The 22,939-nt window shown below is 41.0% G+C and overlaps 1 protein-coding gene across 1 annotated transcript in view; it reads left to right on the top strand.

Annotated features, from left to right (window-relative positions):
* Nucleotides 1-22,092, top strand: part of pebp4 (phosphatidylethanolamine binding protein 4) — a 116,891-nt gene extending 94,799 nt beyond the window's left edge. The window contains exons 5-7 of the mRNA XM_088421922.1: nucleotides 10,352-10,397; nucleotides 10,717-10,833; nucleotides 20,285-22,092. Of these exons, the coding sequence (XP_088278048.1) occupies nucleotides 10,352-10,397; nucleotides 10,717-10,833; nucleotides 20,285-20,376 (255 nt within the window). The 3' untranslated portion in view covers nucleotides 20,377-22,092. The remainder of the gene's footprint in view (nucleotides 1-10,351; nucleotides 10,398-10,716; nucleotides 10,834-20,284) is intronic.
* Nucleotides 22,093-22,939: the final 847 nt, after the last annotated feature.

Raw genomic sequence — 22,939 nt, 5'->3', positions numbered from 1 at the left:
GCTATTGGTCACCGTCAATAAAAGCATAAAAGCATTTATTTCCCACGTTTGTCAAATTAACAGCATACTCCATCTCCCATAGGACTTGCAAGGTTCATTAACCTTTCTGTGAAGTGGGACAGGTTTCCAGCAGTTACCATAACCTCTGTCTCACTCCTGCCTCAATTATAATACAAGAATTAAGCATGCAGCCATTCAAAACAGTAATGCTGCCTCTTAAATCCCTTTGTGCCCGCTCTCGCTTGTTAATGACTAAAGACACTGAATGAACTGTGCAGATCAACAGGGGACAGAAACAAATGGGTGCTCTTAGACGGAGCGATGACTTTACTGTGAAAGCTGCTGCCACATGATCAAAAATGACTTGATGAAATACTAAACGCATAAAGAATCATGAATTACATAGACACTCATGTGTTAGTATACATGGATGTCTATTGGGGGAAGGCTTTTACCTGTACAAGTGTTATATTAACATTTGAGAGTCAAGTAAAACTATAGTTTAAGACAATAATACATTTAATGGAGAAATGCAAAGAATTAGTACCGCCCTGAAACATGGACACACACAAGTGGAGTGACCACCTGTCAGTCTACTCAGTAGACTGACAGTCGGTTCCAGTAGACTCTACTGGAACCGACTGAAAGAAAAAAAATGAAGGCTTCACATAATGCAGACAACGTGTTAAGATTCCACACCTAAATTTAATAAATTATTTGGGGAGACATTTTGCTTGAGTCGGTAGGTGCTTCTGTTTTGGTTAGCAGCAACCCTAACCTAACCCTATCAAATGGGTGAATAGAAGATATTGCTGCCATATAAATTAATATGTTAAAACATGCCATAATACACAGCCAGCTGCACTTTGTCATCATTTCACCGAAGATTGTTGGGTTTTAGGTACTGCAGAGTTTGTTAGCTCCAAGAGTTCAGATGGGCCAAGCTATTTGTTTTTGTTTTTCATCTCGGAGGACGCCTATTTAAGGAAATACGGTAATTTGTAGAACATTGGAACTTGACAAATGTTTATATTTCACCAAGTTAAAGGAACTCTACGCAAGGTTTTGTTTGTTAAAAAAGGCATTATTAAAGATAAAGTCAAGTCAGAAAATAGCTAAAAAAAAAATAATAACCACCATTCTGACTGTTGTGTTTATAGAATACCAATGAAGCAGAAGTTTGTGAAGGTTGCATGCCCAATCCCCGAGAATAGGCAGGCCATTATAGTCACTGCATGAACCCATTGCACTGGGATCTTTTTTTCAGTCGACACCACGACAAAATAATACATAATAATACATAATACTGGATGTATATTAACGGGGTTGCACATAATATATTTCAGTCATTAAAATCTTTGACTGGACTTCCCTTTAATTAGAAAAAAAAACTATGAATGAAAGAGTAAATAGTGTATCCTGAGCAAAGTAGAATCTCTTGTTGAAGTAGGTATTTGACTTTTCAGGGCTGTATTTTTTTTACAATTTCCCACGGGTTAACCGTTTAGAAATCAGGGGCTCATTTTGAATCTTTGCAAACAATCAATAAATTCCTGAAACTGTCAGTGTCTCCACACATTGACCCACTATCCATTCAAAGTCGAAAGTGTATAAACTGACCTTGGACAAACTTGAGTGGTCAATTACACGCCTGTTGATCACTTTTAATGTCTTAGTAATTACGTTATTATCACCCTCCTCCTCATTCTCTGGCTTCTTTTTGTCCTCGTACTCCTCCACCTCCTCCCCCGTACTTTAGGATACAAGCTTACTATAATCATTTAATTTGTGTCAGCATTGACATACACACTAAACTTTAAATATCTATGCCTTTAATAGGCATAATTTTCACTCCCACCATGGTCTGCATTCATCAAAATGCAGCACATACTCACATTCATAGCTCACTGATCTAAAACCAGTTGGTGTCAACTGAAAAAAAATATCCCAGTGCAAAGGAGCTCAGGCAGTGACTGTAATGGCCTGCCTATTCTCTTAGATTGCTCATGTAACCTTCATAAACTGATCTGCTTCATTCATATTCTATAAACACAACAGTCAAAAAGCTGATTTAGTCTCTTTTAGCTATTTTCTGACTTGACTTTACCTTTAATAATTCTTTTAACAAATTTATCTTTAATTTTTTTTTTTTAATTAAAAAGAAAATGATTGACAAACAAGCAGGATTATGAACAAAAGCAGCAGCCTCCTTTGTTACGGCACACTGCATGAGAATGGAGTCAAATTAGCTTTTTCCATCCATCCATTTTCTGAAGCGCTTGTCCTCACAAAGGTCGCTGGGGTGCTGGTGCCTATCACAGTCATCTTTGGGAAGCCAGGGATCAAAGTCGGATCTTCTCTGCCTCACAGACAAGCTCAGGCTCCTTCCCTGCCAGAGAGCTGACATTTCATGTTCCAAAAGCTAGCTTCTGCAGCCGCACAGGTGGGTAGCCCTGGGTAGGGGGACCCACGTTGCTGCTTCGGGCCAAACCCCGTGGATGTAGGCCCAGCCACCAGGCGCTCGCGAGCCCCATTGGGTTGCAGGCTTGCTGGTGCCTATCCCAATTATCTATGGGCAGGGGACACCCTGAACTAGTTACCAGCCAATCGCATAGCACAGAGTGACAACCGACCAATCACGCACCCAATCACACCTAAGGACACTTTTGAGTGTCCAATACACCTGCCATGCATGTTTTTGTAGGGTGGGAGGAAGCCAAAGTGCCGGGAGAGAACCCTCGAGGCAAACATGCAAACTCCACACAGAAAGACCAGAGCTAGGCGGATTTGAACTCGGGACCTTGAACTGTGAGGCAAACATGCGAACCACCCTTTCGCCGAGCCGCCCGCTTAGGACATAAATTTGAAAAAAAAAAAATCCTCACTCATTTCTAGCATTACTCAAGGACTCTTTCTTCCCAGGTTGCCACAATTTTTGCCAAACATGCAAATTATCGCTTGATATGCCTACTCCTCGTCCGACAACCAACACGCAACATCAATTGAACATGCAGCCCTTACAAGAATGTATTTTTTTTTCTCACTCAGCTATCCACCAATCACATGTAGCCTGAACCAAGGGGTTGTTCTTTACATATCATAGATTAAGTCTCCGTACCTGAGGCATTAAGTCCAAATATGTGATGCGAAGCCGCTTACTTGTAACGGAAAAGGGATGTTTTTGTAATCTGGTATCACTTTTACCAATTGACAGGAAAGTCGTCACCACTTTGTCGCTTGTAGTTGTGGGTAGCAGGTAAAGGCTAGGTTTTTTCCAAAGCCAACCCCGTCAGTGGGAAGCCCTAGCGCGGGTTGGTTTGGGAGTGGGAGGTGCATGTCAGTGTCTTGTTTACACGATGGCCTGATGGAGCTTCGGGTGGGCCGTGTGGGCAGCTTTGTTCAGGCTCCAGGATTCCCTTCAAATGAGTCATCCTCCCCCAACGCCAAACCAGCGTTACCTTGGGAACTCAAGCTCGGGCTTCCCTCAGCAGCGCTAAAGTAGAGCCTCATCAGCATCCATACTCTCATTAGCCCGCGCGATGAATGAGATTGGTTTGATTAGTGTGCGCTCATTTTTGGCCTAACAGGGCAGCACAGGCCAATCTGCTCTCTGAGGATTAGATGACCAAACCAGTACGGCCATTTTGTCAAGGCACGTTTGTAATGTATGCAAATGAGACAGAATAGATGAGGATGGTAATGGGTTTGGGTGGCTAGTTTCTTCAACTAGTGATTTGAGTAATAATGGGCTTCTCCACTAATGAGCTGGAGCCAAAGACTATATAGGCCGGATACATCACAGTGTGTCAGGTGATGTCGGTGAAGGCTGGAGTTCACTTAATAACTGGACTGTTTATGTTTCCAAGTCAGTTCATTACCAACGCCAAATGAGTTCCATCACTAAATCCATTAGTCCAACTGGCAATTGTTAAATGGGTTAATTTGTTGATGCATTGATGCAGATCCGGAATGACTCACCCACTGGTTTTCACCCTTGACTGGGGCCAATTCACCCTGCTTAGCTGATCACCATTTAGGCTCCTCTACTACATGAAAGGCAATTAGGTGCTTTTTCCACAACGCAGCTGAGAATGTGACAGCCAAGCTGTAGAAGGATTTTACAGGAGTCCAGCATTTGACAATCCTTCTGCAATATTGTCACCGTGTTTTCCCAATCTCAACTAATGAGAATGTATTAAAAAAAAAAAAAAAAGTATTTAACTCATTCACTGCCGAGGAACGTTAATATTCGTCAACTGGTTTATGGTGATTATACCCACTGATGTACTTTTGTCAAGTATGTCTTTTCAACAAGTAGGCTTCGCTCATCCACCTTACGCGTAAAACTTCAGTTTGTGAGCCACAGTAGTGATTAACGTGCAATTTCAAATCAGCCCACCTTTTGAGTAGATAATTTGGTTTTTGCTTCATATGTGCCTCACGCTTCGAGTTTGATGAATATTTTGCTTGTGGAAACATATGTGTCCAAAATCCTGCAAGTATGGATTTGAAACCCTGATAAACAAAGGCTTACCGGCTGAGATACTTGTCGGGAATTGATTGTTAAATTAGCGCAAGACCAATCCTGCTTCAGCCGCAATGCTACCAGTTATATCACACGTGCTCCTCCACAGTTGACGCGCTCAAGTGATAGATTATAGGTGTAAACCTTAAACTGAACTGTTCCGTTTTCGGTATTAACAGAAGTTTACAGGCGATGATGCTTCCGCCATAGCAACTTGATGCAAAGTGTATGTAAACGGTGACTTTTCTTGTCAGTTTGAATTCACAATCAGCCTGCAAATGAATGAGCACCGAGGAGAAGACGAAGGAGGCACAATCACAAGCACTTGGCTTCAGTGGAATTGGCGGGGTTGGCGGGAGGCAGGCTACAAGTCCAGCCTCAGAAATAGAGCTGTGAACACCATCTGTCATGCTCTCTCTCCCCGTCTGTTAGCCTGACTGCAAGCAATAGAGAGAACGTTGCGCTCCGAGCCGCGCTTTAGACGGACGTGGGTGCTGATTATCGTAGGTGTGGGCTTGTGGGGTGCGCATGGGAGGGGGAGGCAAGAGGTGGATGCATGTGGAGGTGCATGAGTAACTCATACTGACAAAGGGAAGTACGGTACTCACCCACACATGAGAAGAAGGGATGTTGGGCTGGTGAAGCCGCACCCCTGCGCCCACCCACCCACCATCTCCCCGTGGACTACTCTGGTCTATTAACTCCTGTTGCAGGAGTCCTGCTGGAAGTTATAGCAATACTTTTCCTTAAATCGTTGCTCAATTGTTATCACACTATCATACCAAACATCTTACATGTTCTGCATTCAGCAGCTGTTTGCATCCATGAATCAGAATGTACTTCCTCCAATTTAAGGCCAGATGAGACATCACCATGCCCCACAAGATTTAATTACAGGATTTCAACTTCTTAGTGCTATTATGAACAGGTGTTAAAGATATCTGGAGTACATATGTCACATATTTCTGTGCAATTACAGCAACAATAGTTAACAGTCTACATGACAGAAAAATACGCTGGCAAATTGGAGAAGGTCCATTTAAAAATAAACCCTACTTTACCAAATAATGCAGATATGATGTTCATTTAACCATTAAGGCTTTCATTATTAGCAGCTCTTGCATAAATTAGCCGCTAGCTAGCAGCTAATACAGTGGGCCCCTGGTTTACGAGATTAATCCGTTCCGCGGTTGGGATTGTAACGCGAATTCGCCGTATGGCGGCGAATCCAAACCTATGTTAATTAGCTAATGCGTGTAAAAAAAAAAAAAACACGTAAAAACATAAAAATTGTACATATTAAAAATTATCAAAATAGTATAGTAAGTGCTACTTATATATAATATACATGCATTCAATTAAATAACAAGGATTAATTTACCTTTGACGGCCATATTCCCTAGTAACGTTAGCCTAGGCTAGGCTCACTTACCTTTCTTCGTATTCCTTGCTTATCTCCAGCTTCCTTTCCATGTAAATCATCTTCTTACTTTTCTCTTTAACATCACTAGCAATATTGGGACTCATGGACACCCAATTCAAGATGGAATTAAACTCAAAAATGCATAATAAATACGATATTGAAAGCGCTCTCACACGAGATCAAGTCTTTAGGCAGCCATCTTTGTGACCCCGTGCACCGACCAATAGCAGACCAGCATCTTCACGACCTCATCATGCTGACCAATTGTAGACCCGTGTCTTAGATAGTCGAGACGGCGACCAGTAGCAGACCAGCATTGTAGTGACGCGTTGCAGGGAGGCACTTTGATGCCAATAGAAAATAAGAAGCAATTACCTAAAAACGCTAAAAGAGGGAGGCAAAACAACCAAACACAACCAACCCACAGGTCATGACAGTTGTTGATGTTAATCGTAAAGCGCAATAAATGTCATAAAGAGGGGACGAAAAAACTCAGTATTCCACACCGTAACGTGAAACAAACGTAAGGAGGGGACACCGTAACCCGGGGGTCCACTGTATAGGCTGGGAAGAGCATTAAGATTACTTCTTAAAGACTGAACACTTTGATGCTGACAGTTTGGCAGTTGCTGTTCCTACTGTTCATTTTTTTACGACTACTTACTTATGGGGAGAGATTTCCTCAAAGAGGAAAGTAGTGTAGTCATGCTACTAAGCACAGTTTAAATTTATGTATTATTTGGTCTTTGGTGTTTATACACACACACACACACACACACACACACACATATATATATATATATATATATATATATATATATATATATATATATATATATATAATTTGCAGTCTTATTACTACTTTCATTTTTGTTTTCTACAAGAGGAAGCTATTCCTTATTGGCTTGATCTGGCCACTAATATGAGCAGTGAAGAATACAGTATGTCATTGTTTTCCAGACCTCTTATCTACAGAGGAAACTGAAGAATGTGGTATTGATGTCCATGGCCTCCTTACTTCAGCCACTCTTTTGATGCAAAAGAATTTCATTCAAAGGTTTAAAGTATTTGTCTGAATATTCTTATTGAAGCCCCTGAAAATTATAACTCAATACCATTTTCAATAAGTACTTAATGATTTTATGAAATATAAAAGTTTAAACCAATTGCGTGGATTACTTCAAATCCACTGCGGTGGTGTTCAAAGATGAAATCCGTCATCAAGCTTCTCTGCCTTTTGAAAATTGCGGAACAACGGACCTCATTGTTTAGCTTCAAAACTAAAATGCTTATGTAATTTGTTTTAATATGCTATCATTCATTTTAATGGTTCTATTTCCTGTATTTGTCAGTTTTCTACCTCCTACACGTACTTTAACTTCAGCATTCCCTGATGAGAGGGTGCAAGCAGCATCACATTACACATTTTTCTTATTTCAGACTTATGTATATATGATTTTTCTGAAGCCATGAATCATGGGGAGTGTCATTTTTAACGCCTCCAAGGAAGTTGTACTTGCTTGTGTTCATTTGGATGACACAAAAAAAAAATACTTAGATGGTTTTCATTCAGTCTTGGTGCCAGATAGAGGTGCAGATCCAGGGTCCCACCCACTCCATCCATATACACACATCAAACAGGCGGTTGTCAGATACGACGCAAACTTATTTTATATATAAATATATATCAAGCCACTCAATAAGATGCTTTCAATCAATGAGCAGTCAAAACTTTTTTGTGTGATCTGCATCTCGCCCCCACAGTGGAGTCCCCTGAGATGGACCACCCACTATGTGAGAATGTCCTGTAGATGAGTGTGAGCATCACTCCCTGGTGAGCGTCAGTGAACTGTCATGACTGTCCTAAGTATGCTAAACCCCTCAAGTACTGCTTTATTGCAGTTGGTCTGTTGTTATTTTAATGGGTGTTCGAATCGGATAAGAGTCAAATTATCATGCCATAGTGATTGAGACATTAATGCACGAAAAATGCTGCACGCGTGAATGTTGACTACCTGTTGCCAGGGCAACACGCTCACATCCGCCAGGCCTCAGGACTCTTGCTAGTTCTAAATAAAGCTTTTTGTTCTCTCTGATCACTGGATGAAATGATGAAAATTCTCCCCGCAGAAAGGACTCTTCAAAAATGCACCGATAGTAGCGGTGTGTAAACAATGGTGGCATGCACTTGATATTTACCACACAACCTCTTGAACAGCAGAAACAGGATTAGCAAGACAATGAATACACCACATCATGCAATAATTATTTTTTTAAAGAAAGCCTTCACTTGGGTAATCCTGAGTAAATCTTCTCCGACGCACAACAAAGGGGTGAGCCAACATTATCTAATTCGTGAATGCGTTAAACTGGATGAAGAGATTTTTGTTATCTTTGCAATTGTGTCATTTTTAAAACAACTATGAAGAGCTCCATAGTCCTGTGAAAAATGCATGTATGTCATCTCAGTTTTTCCAGCTCTTGGCCCTCAGAGAGCTCCTGAAGTGCCCATGCTGACCCAACTTTGGGCCGTAGCAAGGTCAATGCTAACTGCAGAGCAGCTGCCTACTACTACCTGCCAAGACGGGGTTTATCTCTCTTCAAACAGAAAAGAAGTGGTTTTACTCTACAGTGCATTTAGGGAGGGTAATTCGTGAATATACATATGGCTGGATGATAAATTGAATTAATTGGGTTGGTTGACCTTTAAATTCTGTAAATGTTAGTTGGGTTTGTTCCTTAGATTAAACACAACCGTCCAGAATTACAGGGGGAAAAATATATATTTTTGGACCCTAGTAGGCAGTGTTGTGACCGGAATTTATCAAATACAGTACAGGGGATATCAGCACATTGCTGACATATTCTCAGCTCACTTGCGGCAGTAAAGACGACAAGCACCATCAAATATGGAGGGATATTTGAAACCTTACATCTGGCATCCATTTAAACTCTGCTGCCATTTTCTGGCTTGCAATGTTTGACATGCAATCATAAAGGAGTATTAGTTCAATTTTATCAACGTGAGACGGTCATTGACCACGCATGATGTTTGCGTCTGCTGTTTTCCGGAAAAAACACAAAGGGTATTTTATTTTATTTCTACGTGTAGCGAATGTGGACCAACTGTGAACCTAAAACAAAGATATGTCAAGCCTGCAATCACACATTTGATGTGGTTTCAACGTAAGAACTGGTCCCCTCAAGCGCAACCACAACTACTTGTGGCCCACCATAAAACCAAGTTTGACACACTTGCTTTATATTGTTCATCATTATGCAGGCGACCAACCGCTGCTCTATTCTTCCCTCAAACACATCTATCAAATTTCTTGATCACAAGCTTGAACCTACAAGGTAGGCGCATAAAAAGATGAGCTTACGCATTTATTACAGTATTTTGTCAGAAGAAACGATTTCTCTTATGCTGTTTTATTTTACCCATGTAGTTCTTGAGCTGATCAAGTTTCGGAAATCCCATTCTGTGACATTAAAACGCTTCAGTTCTGCCCTTTGTGGCCTTTCAATGTGTTGCATCACAGTACCTTAGTCACCCTGCGGGGGGAGCCTGCGTGTGCAAAAAAACGGCGACTCAAGCAGGTGCTGCTGAGACGAGATACTCCATGCCGTTGACGGGGACTTCCATGTTTACTTCAAGTGGTGTTCGGGCCATTTCACAGACAACATATTTAGCCCTTTTCCTCCCACTCGAGGATGCGAGTGTCTCGTAGCGAGCAGCCAAGTCTATTAAACAAACGTTCCTGTGAGCAATTTGCATGGCGCACAGCATCTGTGCGCTGGCCCGGGATGCGGGAGTTGAACTTGACATGTGCATAATGATTTTGCGGCTGCGCATATGACATCTGATGAGGATGCAACCTGCTGTTCCAAACACATTTATTTTCCCTTAAATTAATGCATTAGGTTCAGGTTTAATTTATGACAAATTCTGTGCTGTGCAACAGTCCTAGGCAAGCATTATGTTTGGTTTAGCAATGCTGAAATGATCATTGCTGTGGATGTAAAAAGTCCACACGCCCCTTTGCAGATGCCAGATTTTTATGATACGATGACGACAGTGAAACGCTACCCTATGTCACATTAGGTGTACAACCTAATAATAATAATACATTCTATCCAGATTGTCATCATGTTGGATTCAAACAATTTAGAAATGTAACCTAATTGATTGTTCTTTCAGTATAAATTGTTTACAAAGGTTTTAAAAAAAAATGTGATTCTGATTTCTTCAAACTCTTCTTGACCTTTTTTATTGTCATAATGTAAATCATAGTTTTTGTATGTTATACGTGTGTTCTGAAAAATACCCGGTGCATGTTATAAAATATAAAACAATTACTTGACAAGAGCACCACTGCTTACTAACTTGTTTCATTTAATAGGGATCTTCACTGAAAAATGGACAGTTACAAGGAATCACTGTCACTGGTAAGTGTTGTTTCTTCTTTTTTTTTCTTTTTTAGTTGCTAAAAAAGAAGAATTATTCAATAAAGTGGAACCTTCAAAGTTTATTAAAAAAAAAAAAAGAGGGACCACAGCATTTTCGGTGAAGACAACACAAAAGAATACTAGCTATTGTTAAAAGCTATAAGGTTGGGGCCATCAGTTGACTTGATTTGCATTAACTAAAACACATTTTGAACTTGGACTTGCTGTACAATCACGTTTATCACTGCGTGAGTGCATTCATCAGCCTTGACTAATTCCTTTGTTGTTGTTTTTTTCTCATTTCTCTTTCCCAATACAGACTATTCTGCTCCGAGTCCACCGCAGGGGACTGGCTTCCACCGCTACCAGTTCCTGTTGTTCGAGCAAAACACCGATAGACTGGAGTCGCAAGCCGAGTTGGAGAATGCGCCACGAGGTAATGACTCTCAGAGGTCACATCCTCTCTGACCCCTGAAGCCTCATCTATCATAGGAGAGCTAATCAACCCAACTGCCAGCACGTTGTTGAATCAGCAGTAAAGGCAAACACAGAAGGCACAAAACATAACATTACATATCTATACTGGTATAGCCTATTGGAGATAATAGGGGTGATCTTTATGTGTCACCGTGGGACGTATCCAATAAAAATGAGTCTAATTAATTGAATGTTTATTAAAAAACAAAAAAGGTTTGTTCAAAATGAAATGGTAATGTATTGAACTTACAAATTCAAGTTTAGTATGACAACACAGAGCTTCAAACTAGTAGCAGAAAAATTATGTTTAAAACAGTTTTGAAATTGTACCATTTGGAATTCAATGACTTAACGCGGTGTTTGTTTCAAAAGATTCTCTTGTTTGTTTGAGAGTGAGCTGATTGTTTTGGTGAGGTTCTTGTACTTTTTGGCCCCTGAGGACCCCCCCCCAAAAAAGTTGGGCATGTGCGGGCGGGATACACGGAACCATCCAAGGAGGTGTGTCTTGCTGTCTGTTCTGGTCAGATTCCGTCTGATGATTTGAGGTGCAATTGAGGGCGGTTTGAGTCATGAATGAGTGCAGCTGCCACTCTCTGCTGTTTTGTAGCTTTGACACCTACGTCACTAATCAATGCAGGCACCCTGTTTTGATGTGAAGGATTTGAAGTTGTGCAGAAGCTTGGAATGGATTATTCAAGTATTCATAATGTCAAACATGGTTAGTGTAGAGAAGAGAGAAAGAGAAATCCTAGTATGAATAATAGCCTGCTATTTACAATTTTTTATGGCTTTGGTGTGAAAACAGAAGAGTACATTTCCTCCCATCAGTTCGAGTGCGCACCCCACCAATAATGAAACTACTGGACAAGTTACTGGACTCACCCATTTTTAGTCTTCTGGATTACTTCCTCTCATGAGCACACTCCTCTTGCTGTTTAAAAGAAATCAAATTCTACATTTCATTCAAGCATCATGAAATATTTTGTCTTGTTGAAGGGACAATTGACACTATTTTTTGCAACATTTTTTTTAATCCAACAAAAGACTTGCTTGCCAGCAGGGGACTGAATGAACATGATACGGCGGGTCTCGGGGGTCTAGCTGTCGTTCATCTCCCAATCAATGCGCATCTTTTTTTTTTTTGCCTGAATCTGAGCTAGTCTCAGTCTTCCATAGTTAATACCAATGGAAAAAAACGCATGTTGTCTTGACAAATATGTTTCCCCAGCTTCTAAATGCTTACTGAAATCAACCAGTTTGGATGCAGTTTTTCTTGATTGAACCAAAAATATTCTTTCAACTGTAAGTAGGATACACGTAATAATTGATTGAGCATGAGGAAAAGAAACTTTCAGTCAAGTGGAATTCATAAACTTTTTTTTTTAAACATGATTGTCTATTCACTTTCAGCTAGTATCAGCAAAGAGATGTTGAGGCAAAGCTCCTCCTGACATTTTTCCACTAAATACGTCGGCATGTACACAAGCGCTTAGAACATTGAGAGATTCTCAAACCCGTTAGATAGATACTATGGATCGATGGATGGATAGACTGATGAACTTCCACTGTTGATCAAAGATATTTACTTCTATAGCTCAATCGGTTTCATCGGAGCCAAGCATTATCAGGAGTGTTTTGTTTTGATGAGCAACTTTTATTGAACATAGTCCATCGAAAGCATGTCTGAATTTTTATTTAAAGCATAAAAATATGTATTGTTTTAAAAGCAGAAGTTATAGAAGTATTGTATTTGAACTGTTTGGAAATACATAAAGTACCTGTAACTATTTTTTTTTTTTTTTATATAAATTGATTTGGATTCAGTCACAAAACATAGGGAGCCATGATTGGTCGTTACGTGGGCATGGAGTATCTTTTCAGTTGACAGCAAGTTGCAAAATATGTTTTCAAATGTATTGATTGCATGAAAAATTCCAATTATCAAATTATAGACAAAATATTAACTTTTTTAGGGCAGCATGGTGGAAAACTGGTTAGCACGTCCGCCTCACAGTTCAGAGGTACTGTGTTCAATTCCAGCTCCTGTCTCCCTGTATGGAGTTTGCATGTTCTCCTCATGCCTGCGTGGGCTTTCTCCAGGCTCTCAGGTTTTCTCCCACAATCCCAAAATCATGCAATGTAGGTGTATTGGACACTTTAAATTACCTTCAGATGTGTTTGAGTGTGAGTCATCATTCATGTGCCCTGAAATTGGCTGGCAACCAGTTCAGGGTGTCCCCCGCCCACTGCCCAAAGACAACTGGGATAGACATCAGCTCGCCAGCGACCCTAGTGATGATAAGTGGCTTCAGATAATAGCTGGATATTAATTTTTTACTGTTGAAATGGCTAAATAAATAAAGTATCCCTCCAAGGTAGTGGCTCTAAACGATGAATTGATCAACAATATAAGTTGATCAAGTTGACCGGTTGGTTGTCAATGCGTCGATTAAGAATCACAGGTCTTCCGCCACTGCACAAATGAGTTCATTGTTTGTTCAGGGCTGTCCTAACACAAGGTTTACAGAGGACCTCCTGTAATTGCTGAAGCGATGATTATGCCCATCCTTGTGTGTGTAGTGCCACGCGTTTCTAGTTGGAGGATTTTTGTCTGGATTCACTGGTGCACCTGCTACAATTGGACTGGCCTCCACTTGGCTTTGACAAGGTTATCCCCACGCACAGGCACGAGTGGAGGGAATCCCATGTCTCTCCCCACCTCCTCCGTTAAGTATGTTCACTTATTAGTGTCTGTCTGCCCTCCCGTGTGCCGTGACACAGAGAACATTTGTCAGGCCCGTGACATTAATTGATGTGATTTACAATGGGAGAGCATTTAGCCGTGGGTGGGAGACTCCTAATGATCATTTTCCACTTCCAGCAGCGCAGTCATTGACTCAATTTGATTGCAAATATGTTGTCCCTTTTTTCTTTTCATCTGGGGCCATGTCTTTAGTTAATACAGGGGGGCACCGCCGCCGCGAGGAATGGTGGGAGTCTGCTGTGTCTCCTGCATTTGAGTTATAAATGTGGGTCAGTGACCTGACGGAGACAGTTGGCTTCTCGTATAAGACACACCGCGGGGTGGAAGGAGGGGGGCACTCTTGGCTCTGAGCGGCAGGAAGAGATCATAGGGAATCCCCCGTGACAGGGGAAAGGGGGGGGGGGGGGGGGGGGCATTGAGCACCATGGCCCTCGTGATCCTTGTTAGCCACTTGGCAAGCGCTCAACGTGGTGCCACCGGGTTTGCGAAGGGATGTAATGCCAGGAGGACTTGCTGAGGGGGCCCCGGCATCAGCATTACTGGCAAAAAGCGAAGGTTGAAAGCGACAAGAATCCCAATTCCTTGTTCACAAAGTCTGAACCTGATGATCATACGGCGTGAATGAATGGATCACAGTGGCGCGGTTGCATGGTGTTGCTCATCTTGCCTTCTCAAGCCCACACTGCCAGCTCAGCACACTCCACAGTAATTGAAGCCATTTGCAATGTTGCAGTGTGGTAATGGGCAGATCCATGTCTACCACCCACCCACAGCCTCTACCATTAATCAGAGCGCCATGCAGTCACACAGCCAGGATTTTTGGCTTCTGCAGCAGCCAGGAGGCCAAGCTCTTAAAAGAACTCTTTGACGGTTTGGCTTTTTTTTTTTTTAAATGTCAGGTAAAAAATTTACAAATAATATTCACCATTTCAAATTAAACACATACAAATGACCTGTTTGTTTAACAAGTTTAACGCTGTTTAACACTGTGAAAATCAATTTTTTTGCAAGTGATGGGATAGTTCCCCTCTTTCTGAGTGTTCTGACCTTTATCTTTTTTTATGCCAATGATGTGATCGTAAGAGGAGTTGCCACAGTTGACTTGATCTAAGAACTTCTTGAGACAGCATTTAATTAAGGATGAACAGCACCTCTGCGAGTTGCGCAGAGCATACACTGCTTGCCCTGGGTTCAATATTTGATTTAACGATAATTTATTTTTCACAATCAAATATACATATCTTTGTATAGAAAGCTAGAAAATAGACCCAGTTTCTTTATTCATAACAAACAATCGGATCGCTTTAGATTATAAATTAACCAGATAATTTATTTCATAATCTATTGACAGTGTGATAAATTGCAACACAAGTGATGGACATAAACTATGAATGATTAAATGCATCTGCACAGTCTCAGAAGATTTACAGCGATCATTTGTTAAAGAAATTTCACTTTTGAGTTATATTATTTTCAACAGGATGTAGTGCTAACAGTTCTGCATCATATCGAAAGTTTTTTTTTTTTTGGTTTGATCAGGCACTGTAGCTAAATAAAATAAGAAATACCTTATTTCCTCAAATTTTTACTGGTCTGACAGGAAAAGACTTAACACTCATAAGATCTCCCCACAACATTGTGTCCGTTCGTGTTTTGGGTAGCTACAGTTACACAATATATAGATTATTTAGATTATTATTTTAAAGAAACATCACTTCGTTTTGAATGAACAATAATATGGATCTATATATTGGTATTTTATACGATCAAAAGTTATTAAAGTTATTTGTCACTTCTCACTGAGAACTCAGTGCTTCACATGGTTAAACTGTATATACATAAAAAAATTAGTAGCATTTCACACTTCAGCCTTCAGTGACTTCGCCTCAAATAAATACCCATCATAATACCATCATTTATGACACCGAGGCTGGAGAAATCTTATACGGAAGCACACATACGTATTACAGTGGTACCTCGGTCCTCGAACGCCTCTATACTCGACCAAATCGGTGCTCGACCAAAAAAATCAAGTAGGTAATGCATCGGACCTCGATCAGATTTTCGGTTCTCGACTAGCCGAGCCTAGCCGAGCCGAGCCGAGCCGACCCAAACGCGCTCCTCGGCCCTTCTCGGCCAGCGGGTAAGCGCCAGTTCAACTCAGACCGCCAGCGGAGTAAGACGTTTGTTCGAGTATTTCTTCCCGGATTTAAACTTTTTCGTGTTGCTCTAGCCCTTAATAATGGGTCCAAAGAAAGACAGTGAAAGACAGAAAGGGGAAGGCAAAGAGGAAAACAATGAGGACCACTATTGAACCGAAGAAGGAAATTATAGCAAAATATGAACGCGGTGTACCTCGCGTCGCAGTTAGCTAGCGTCATCATGGAAGGAGTACCTCCCTCCCGTCCTCTCCACATCCATTCCTGTATGCCATCAACCACTCTCCAAAACGTAAGTAAATTATACAAAATGGTTTATAATGCTTTATTTCTCTTTATCTTTATCATGTACTGCTTGTGCACATTTACTTGTGCACACATACTTTCCATTATTTCTTATGGGAAAATTGCTTTCGGTGTTCGAACAAATCGGTGCTCGACCACCACCTCAGAACGGATTATGGTCGAGTACCGAGGTACCACTGTATTGGGTATTGCATCACTGTACACGTGTACAATACAGGCTATTTTTCCATATTATTTAAACATCAATAAACCCCCATCAGCAATTAAAACTTATCACTATACGTGATACTGTCGAAACCTAAAAATAAAAGGAAATTGAAAATTATTTGTCCACAAAATTTTATTATGTCCACCAAAATCAGGCAGGCGTTAACAAGATTGTATACTAAATTACAAATCTCAGTTTAATACCAGAAAAACAACACGATGGTCACAAATTCAACTATTCATTAAAAATAGAAGTAAACAAATCTTTTTCTTTTGTTCTTGAGTACAGGCTCACAGGCGACAATGACACAATGTCACAAATCTCTTTGAGTACTTCCACTACAGTCACACAGCTGCGCCGATGCACATTATTTACACAATTTTCCTTTTTTGTATGTCATTTTATTTACCATTAATTGAATATGAACGAAATAAAATTACAAAAAAGGTATTGAAAATGAAAAAAATAAATAAATAAAATGCTTGCACTCACCCAAAACACTTATTTCAACACAAAATCCGTTTTTCTTTCTTTTCTTAGGAAGACTTCAGTGACTTTATTGTACAGTTTGTCTTTGCGTTTCAGGTCCAATAAATCCTTTTCTATCGACATGGAGGCCAATGCTGCAAGCCGCGTCTGTCCAGTCCTGTTTCTGGCGTATGTTTTAATTCGCTTTAAAAAAAAAAAAAGCTGAGTGACGGCACAACAAAAGCAGTGGACACAGGGATTGTCACAGCCAAACGGCCTGGCTTGGTTGATGTGCATAGCGCTGCCTCCCATGCTGAGTATCCAATCACAGAGCGCGTACATGTCACATTCAACGTGAAGCCTTCTAGCTGGCCTTACGGTCTCTAACTCGTCATCTGATTGGCTATTGCAACTATGTGTCCCCATTCACTTACAGTGCACAGACTGTTGATTGTGAAAGCCTCGGGCAGATTTCATATATATATATATATATATATATATATATATATATATATATATATAGTACTTGGGGGCTACTATGGGTTGTTAAATGTGGACAGCCACATCCCAGGGTTCACTTCACCAGTCAGACAGAAGCATGATCAAAACAATAGAAGAGGCAGGAAGACGCTAACGCTAACATCACCTTCTAGTCCCACACTATCTGCCCTTTCCATGAGCGTTTAGATGGGAGCGGTGGAAACATGTTCTCCGTTCTTCAAACACATGGGAGCCTATTTTAAGATCACTTGTACTAGTCAGTGATAGCACAAGATACTGAAAGTTGGGATGGATAGCAGAGCTCACAGCAGGAGAATAAATGCAATCTTCACTGTGACATCCTGCACCTGAGTATACACACGTCAAAGTGTTTATGCATGTCAATAGAGTCAAATCTGCCGCTTGATTCCTGAACTCAGGAACTAGGTCTGCTGTCACCCACCCATTATTGTCTTCTGAGGGTGCGGGACCTTGTTCCACACTTGTAAGGGGGGTGTAGGCATCTGCGGGGGTGGCGCATTATCTCCCATGGACACGCGTGTTACAGGCCGTGACCCATCTTTCAGGGAGGTTGCGGGACTCCATTGCACTTACATGATGATCAGAGCTCTATCTGTCAGCTCGTCTTACTTACAGAGACCGACAGAGCAGCTGTTTTTATTGCTTATTTTGCTCCTTTTTAGGCATACTTTTGTTATTTATCCCCCACATTTAAATCAGCTGAAAACGGCGTGATCGGACCTGACCTTTGATCACATTATGGGGGTCTGGACATCCTTGTTGCTAGAAGATAACTGATTTATTACACTCATTGATTTTAAAGTGGAAGGAGTTGTCACCAGCGTCAACCATATCAGTCTGTCTCACGATAACCCCCTGACTAATCAGGAAGTCTTTGAAACATCAAATGATCAAGTCACTCTCTAATGGCAATTTTTGTATCGTCCAAGTTTGTAACTTTAGTCTTCATGGATTCAACAATATCAGGACAGAGGCGTGGATTTTAACCCTGCTTGCTCATTTGTCACACCCTGATGAACTTTTGGACAATTATTTGACTGGTGCCAACCTCATCAAGCCCCTTGTTATCTGATTACGAAATGCTGTGTCTCCGTGCACAAAGTTGGATAAATTATAGCTCTATTGTTCTACTGGTCTCTTATGTGGCACTTTGCAGCACCTCTGTGTGAAAGAGGCTACAGATAGCAGCCAATCATTCAAGACACCAGCGAAGACCAATAGCATCCAATAAGGTTGATGGTGATTGTCTATATTTAATGATAATAGATACTTAAAAATCCCAGCCACGAGTAGGACATTCCACCAATATAACTGGATGGCTGAGACTGTATCTTTCCCAGATGTCCTTTGTGTTGTGCCGGCGGATGTGGACTGTGTCTCCCTGATGGTGAAAACAGCCACAAACGGCAGAGGCAACACAGAGGTTGTCCACAGTAACATTTGTATCGGAGGCAGGGCCTGACTGAACTGTGAAACTATTCTCTCTCCAGATTTGGACCACTTCAATCCTTGGCTCACTTTGTATAAGATTCTTTTCCAATGTTGTCCAGCTGTTTTTTTAATTATTCCAAATGGAACTAGTGGAATGTCAGAGATTTCCTGGATTTGGGCAGATTTTTCTCCTATGTACAGCAGAACATATAAAGATGCACTGTGATCGTTTTTTAGTTCTCTGTGTGTTATTTGTAGTGTTGGCTGCTGTAGAATTGCAATTGTTAATTTGTCTTTTTTTTCTGTTAAGTAAAAAGGAAACTGCTGGGAATTTAGGTTGTCCAAAATCTTAAGCCATGATATTGTCATACCAGCCGGATGGCCGTCTGGTGTTTGTTTAAAAGGAGAGGGAGGAAAAAAAAAGTGCAGGCGACTGAATCATATCATCTTGCCAATGCGTCCTTGCGTTCCCACCTCCATCATTACAGCAACATGTTTTATTTTCAGCAACGCTGTTCTCAGTGATTCACAGCTCACTTAGGCCTCGGATGCCTTAAGCATAGATGGATCGCTCATGACAAATATAACGTACAACGCAGATCTCCTCACCATTGTAGTGAATATTTGCGGAGCAACGGTAACTTGGCGTTTGACCACAATTCATTCCGTGATGCTGGATGACCAGTTTTTGGAAATGTCCAGTTGAAATTAGATATATTTGGAAGATTTGTCAAACCTCATCATAAAATATTCATGAACTCTACTGGCAATTTTAACTGACATATTAAAATTTTTAAGTCCTATAAAAATATTAAACAGTTAAATATAATTATTGCTCCTTATTGTCAAGTGATGCAAATGCATGAGGCACCAATGAATGACACAACTTAAAGAGGCTACTACTAAGTCGCTGTGTCCATGAAAGTTTAGGGGCCAAAAAAAAACCAACCCTGCCAGTCATCCTAGATTGTTATGATTGTAATCAATTGTATTTTAAGTAAGGGACCTGACAAATTTTAGACAAAATATTAACTTTAAATATTAACTAATCATTTTACGGATTGATTTATTCAAAAATAGATCATATGGGTAAAATATAGTCATTCTAAATTGGCTTTAAATTAAACTTAACAGTCATGGTTTATGCAAAAATGGCTTTTCATACTTGGACAAGAGCATGGTCAAGGAACCAAGGATTGAAGTGGTGCAATCCTTTTATTGTTTCAGTTAACTTCTTCACGCCAACTTTCCACAGACATTTTTCTCCTCTTCCCATATTTTTCTTCTCTTTGTTCTTTGCTGAGAATTTCTTGCGCGTTAAAGCCGCATCAAGAACGCGTATAGAGTAAAGGAGTCCTTGCTGTTTGAAATCAGGTGTTTTGCTACAGGACCCTGGTGGTAGGCTGGTGTCACACTTTTCTGAGATAATATATTCCTGAGATATTGGAGATTTTGGAGGGAACTCCTTTTGGTCTGCCAACTGAAGCTGAAAATACTCTATCTGTCCGGCGATGTAAATGATTTTATGTGTCTGTCTGTCTGTCTCTCTCAGGTCGTTGGGATCTGGAGGCCTTCGTCCTTACTCAATCTCTGCGAGATCCAGTGGCCAGGGTGCAGTTTCTCATGCAAAATTACAAAGAGTGAAGATCCCTCCGCTCAGAGGTGTCCTGGGCCCGAGTTGCGATGCACAACAAATAGGAGTTTGAATTAGTTGCAATTGCATGAATTCTATCAAGCTTACGAGAAGATCCTTCATTGCACTTGACTAAGATTTTCTCTTTAGGTTTCCCTTCTTGGTGGGTTTGCATAATCACGTGGTCCTCTTGTGCTAGATTTGGGGAATAGGCTTTGGCCTCACTGGGGATTTTCTATTAGTTTCCGATCGCTCTCGACAAGAAAAGGAAAAGGGCTTCTGATATCACACGGTGTGGAAAAAGTTGCTTCTAAATCAGGGGCGGAAACACGTCAGGGCCAAAAAAAGGAAGTAGGAGGTGAAACCGAGACCGCAGCACAACCGGATGCTGCAGTGGAACTAAAAGTGACAGGATGGCAAGGTGGGGAGGGGCTTAATGGACTATACTTTATTTGGAGAAGGGGACTTACCATGTGTTGTCGATTTCTTGTTTACATATTTCCAATGGCCACTCAAAATTGGAAACCTTAGAGAAACTTCCAGATAAACCTTGATTGATTTCCTGAGGTAAAAGCTCCTCCATCTGAATGCGTCCTTGACTTTGACACAGTGAAACCATTTTGAACTTTTGACAGTTGCGTACGAGACCCACCAGGAAGGTCAACTTTTCAAACCCTTCCTCTTGCACATACTCTTCCAACCCCCCCTAAGGAGAAGTATTGGTTTCTAACCAGCACCCCTCCTCTGGGATGAGCTTGTATCAATACCCCAGATGTCTGAATGTCCATCAAAGACTTTGATGTTGTGATGATCAATCTTTGGTTGGTCCTTTGATTGACCCTAGTTTGGTGTCTCCTCAGTGGTCCGGGCAGGAGTGGCTAATGTTCCTTTGGCAGTTAAGCCAGCCTTGGTAAACCCCTGTGTGCCCTCATGATGAACCCTCAGAGATCATTGATCAATTTGTCCCACATCCGCTTTGTTTGCTTTCTGGACTTAGCGGTCTAAGCTCCGCAAACAAAACAACTATTTAGTATCCATCACATGGAACATCGCTCTCCACTTTGATTTTACCTATCAAACATTTTCACGGTTGGCAAGTTGGCTATAATTCCACACTCATTGTGTAACATGCCAAGCGGAAGAGAATTACCCCCACGCCCCCCGAATAAAAACACCGACTTGGAATGTATCAGCATCCGGTGCAATGCCAAGATTTTGAATTCAAAAATAAAAAAAAAAAAACAACGCCTTGCTTCCATTCATATCGCATAGTGTATGCTGCCAGAAACAACTGGATTCGTCACTCGGCTTCCTCGAATGTTTTATTTTCACTTCCAATGTCAAGCGTGTTGACAGACTGACAGCTGTCATTCAATGACACGCGCACCCCATGAGAACATTGCAAATGTATTTAATATGTTCTTAATGTATTCAAACTTAGATTAATTAAATGGGTTTGTTTAATCAATTCCATTGCCTAACAGAGACAAAAGTCATCGAATAACCGCAATTACTTTTCTTTCTCACTGTTGAAGAAGAGCATAGTTGATTTCACTAGAGGGTTGGAGACATAAATTCAAAACAAACACAATTTATTGAGACACCATGTCTAGCTGAGCAATGACCTGTATTGACTGTGCCGTGGGATTTCAATGTTGTCTTCGAGGTAAATTCACTCACGATAATGCTTGTTTGCTTTCATCAACATTAAACACTGAATAATGCAATGCCGGCTTTGACTTGTTCTGTTAACTTGTCTCTTCTGGCTGCGATTGTGAGATGAAGAAGCACACCTAATGGCATGAAATGGACAATGAAATACAACCAACAGTTTGGGTGTATACAACCAACAGTTTTGTTGGGGGGGCTACAAATGATAACGTAGCATTGTCGAGCTTCCACAGGCAGTGAGAAACAGTTGCCTTCTGAGGCTTGGAAAAAACAAAAGGTGATTTGACTATAAAGCCCTGGGTTTTCCATAAGCTGTAGAGGGTGACCGCTTCCATGGAAGCCCCATGTGCAAATGAGCCGGGACGCTGCAAACACGGCAGTGGACCCGCATCCCATGTGACGCCAATGGAATTAGGCTTTACAACAGATATGGATCAGGTGTACCATCTGAGCTCGCCAACTTTCCAAGCAAACGATCACTCTGGCTTTCATCTTATCTGATGGAGATGATATGGGCCGCACACGGGGCTTCCTTCACGTCTTCTGTCAGGTTTCGTCAAATAGTGCCCTCTACTCTAGGAGTGGTCTACTTTGACAAACACCTTTCCCCAAATGGATGCTTCGTCATAGGAGAAAAAAAAAATAGCAAGTGCATATCGTAAATCACAGGTGCTGAGCATATGGGAACTCCACCGCCAATCAAAATCGCAGCACCACCAGACCGGGCCTGTGTACATGAATGAATGATGTGGACACATCATTATAGCACTTAGCATTCCGGTTGACTTGTTTTTCCTGTTTCCTTTTTTACACTACACTACAGTAAGTCAAATGGACTGTACATACTATATTTGCAAGTGCCAAGAAATGATTTGTCAGAAATCATCTTAAAATCAATTGATG

The sequence above is a fragment of the Hippichthys cyanospilos genome, chromosome 1 (genome assembly GCF_059441005.1).
Source record: "Hippichthys cyanospilos isolate Australia breed blue-spotted pipefish chromosome 1, RoL_Hcya_1.0, whole genome shotgun sequence".
Lineage (NCBI taxonomy): Eukaryota > Metazoa > Chordata > Actinopteri > Syngnathiformes > Syngnathidae > Hippichthys > Hippichthys cyanospilos.
This window is presented reverse-complemented; position numbering and strand designations above follow the sequence as displayed.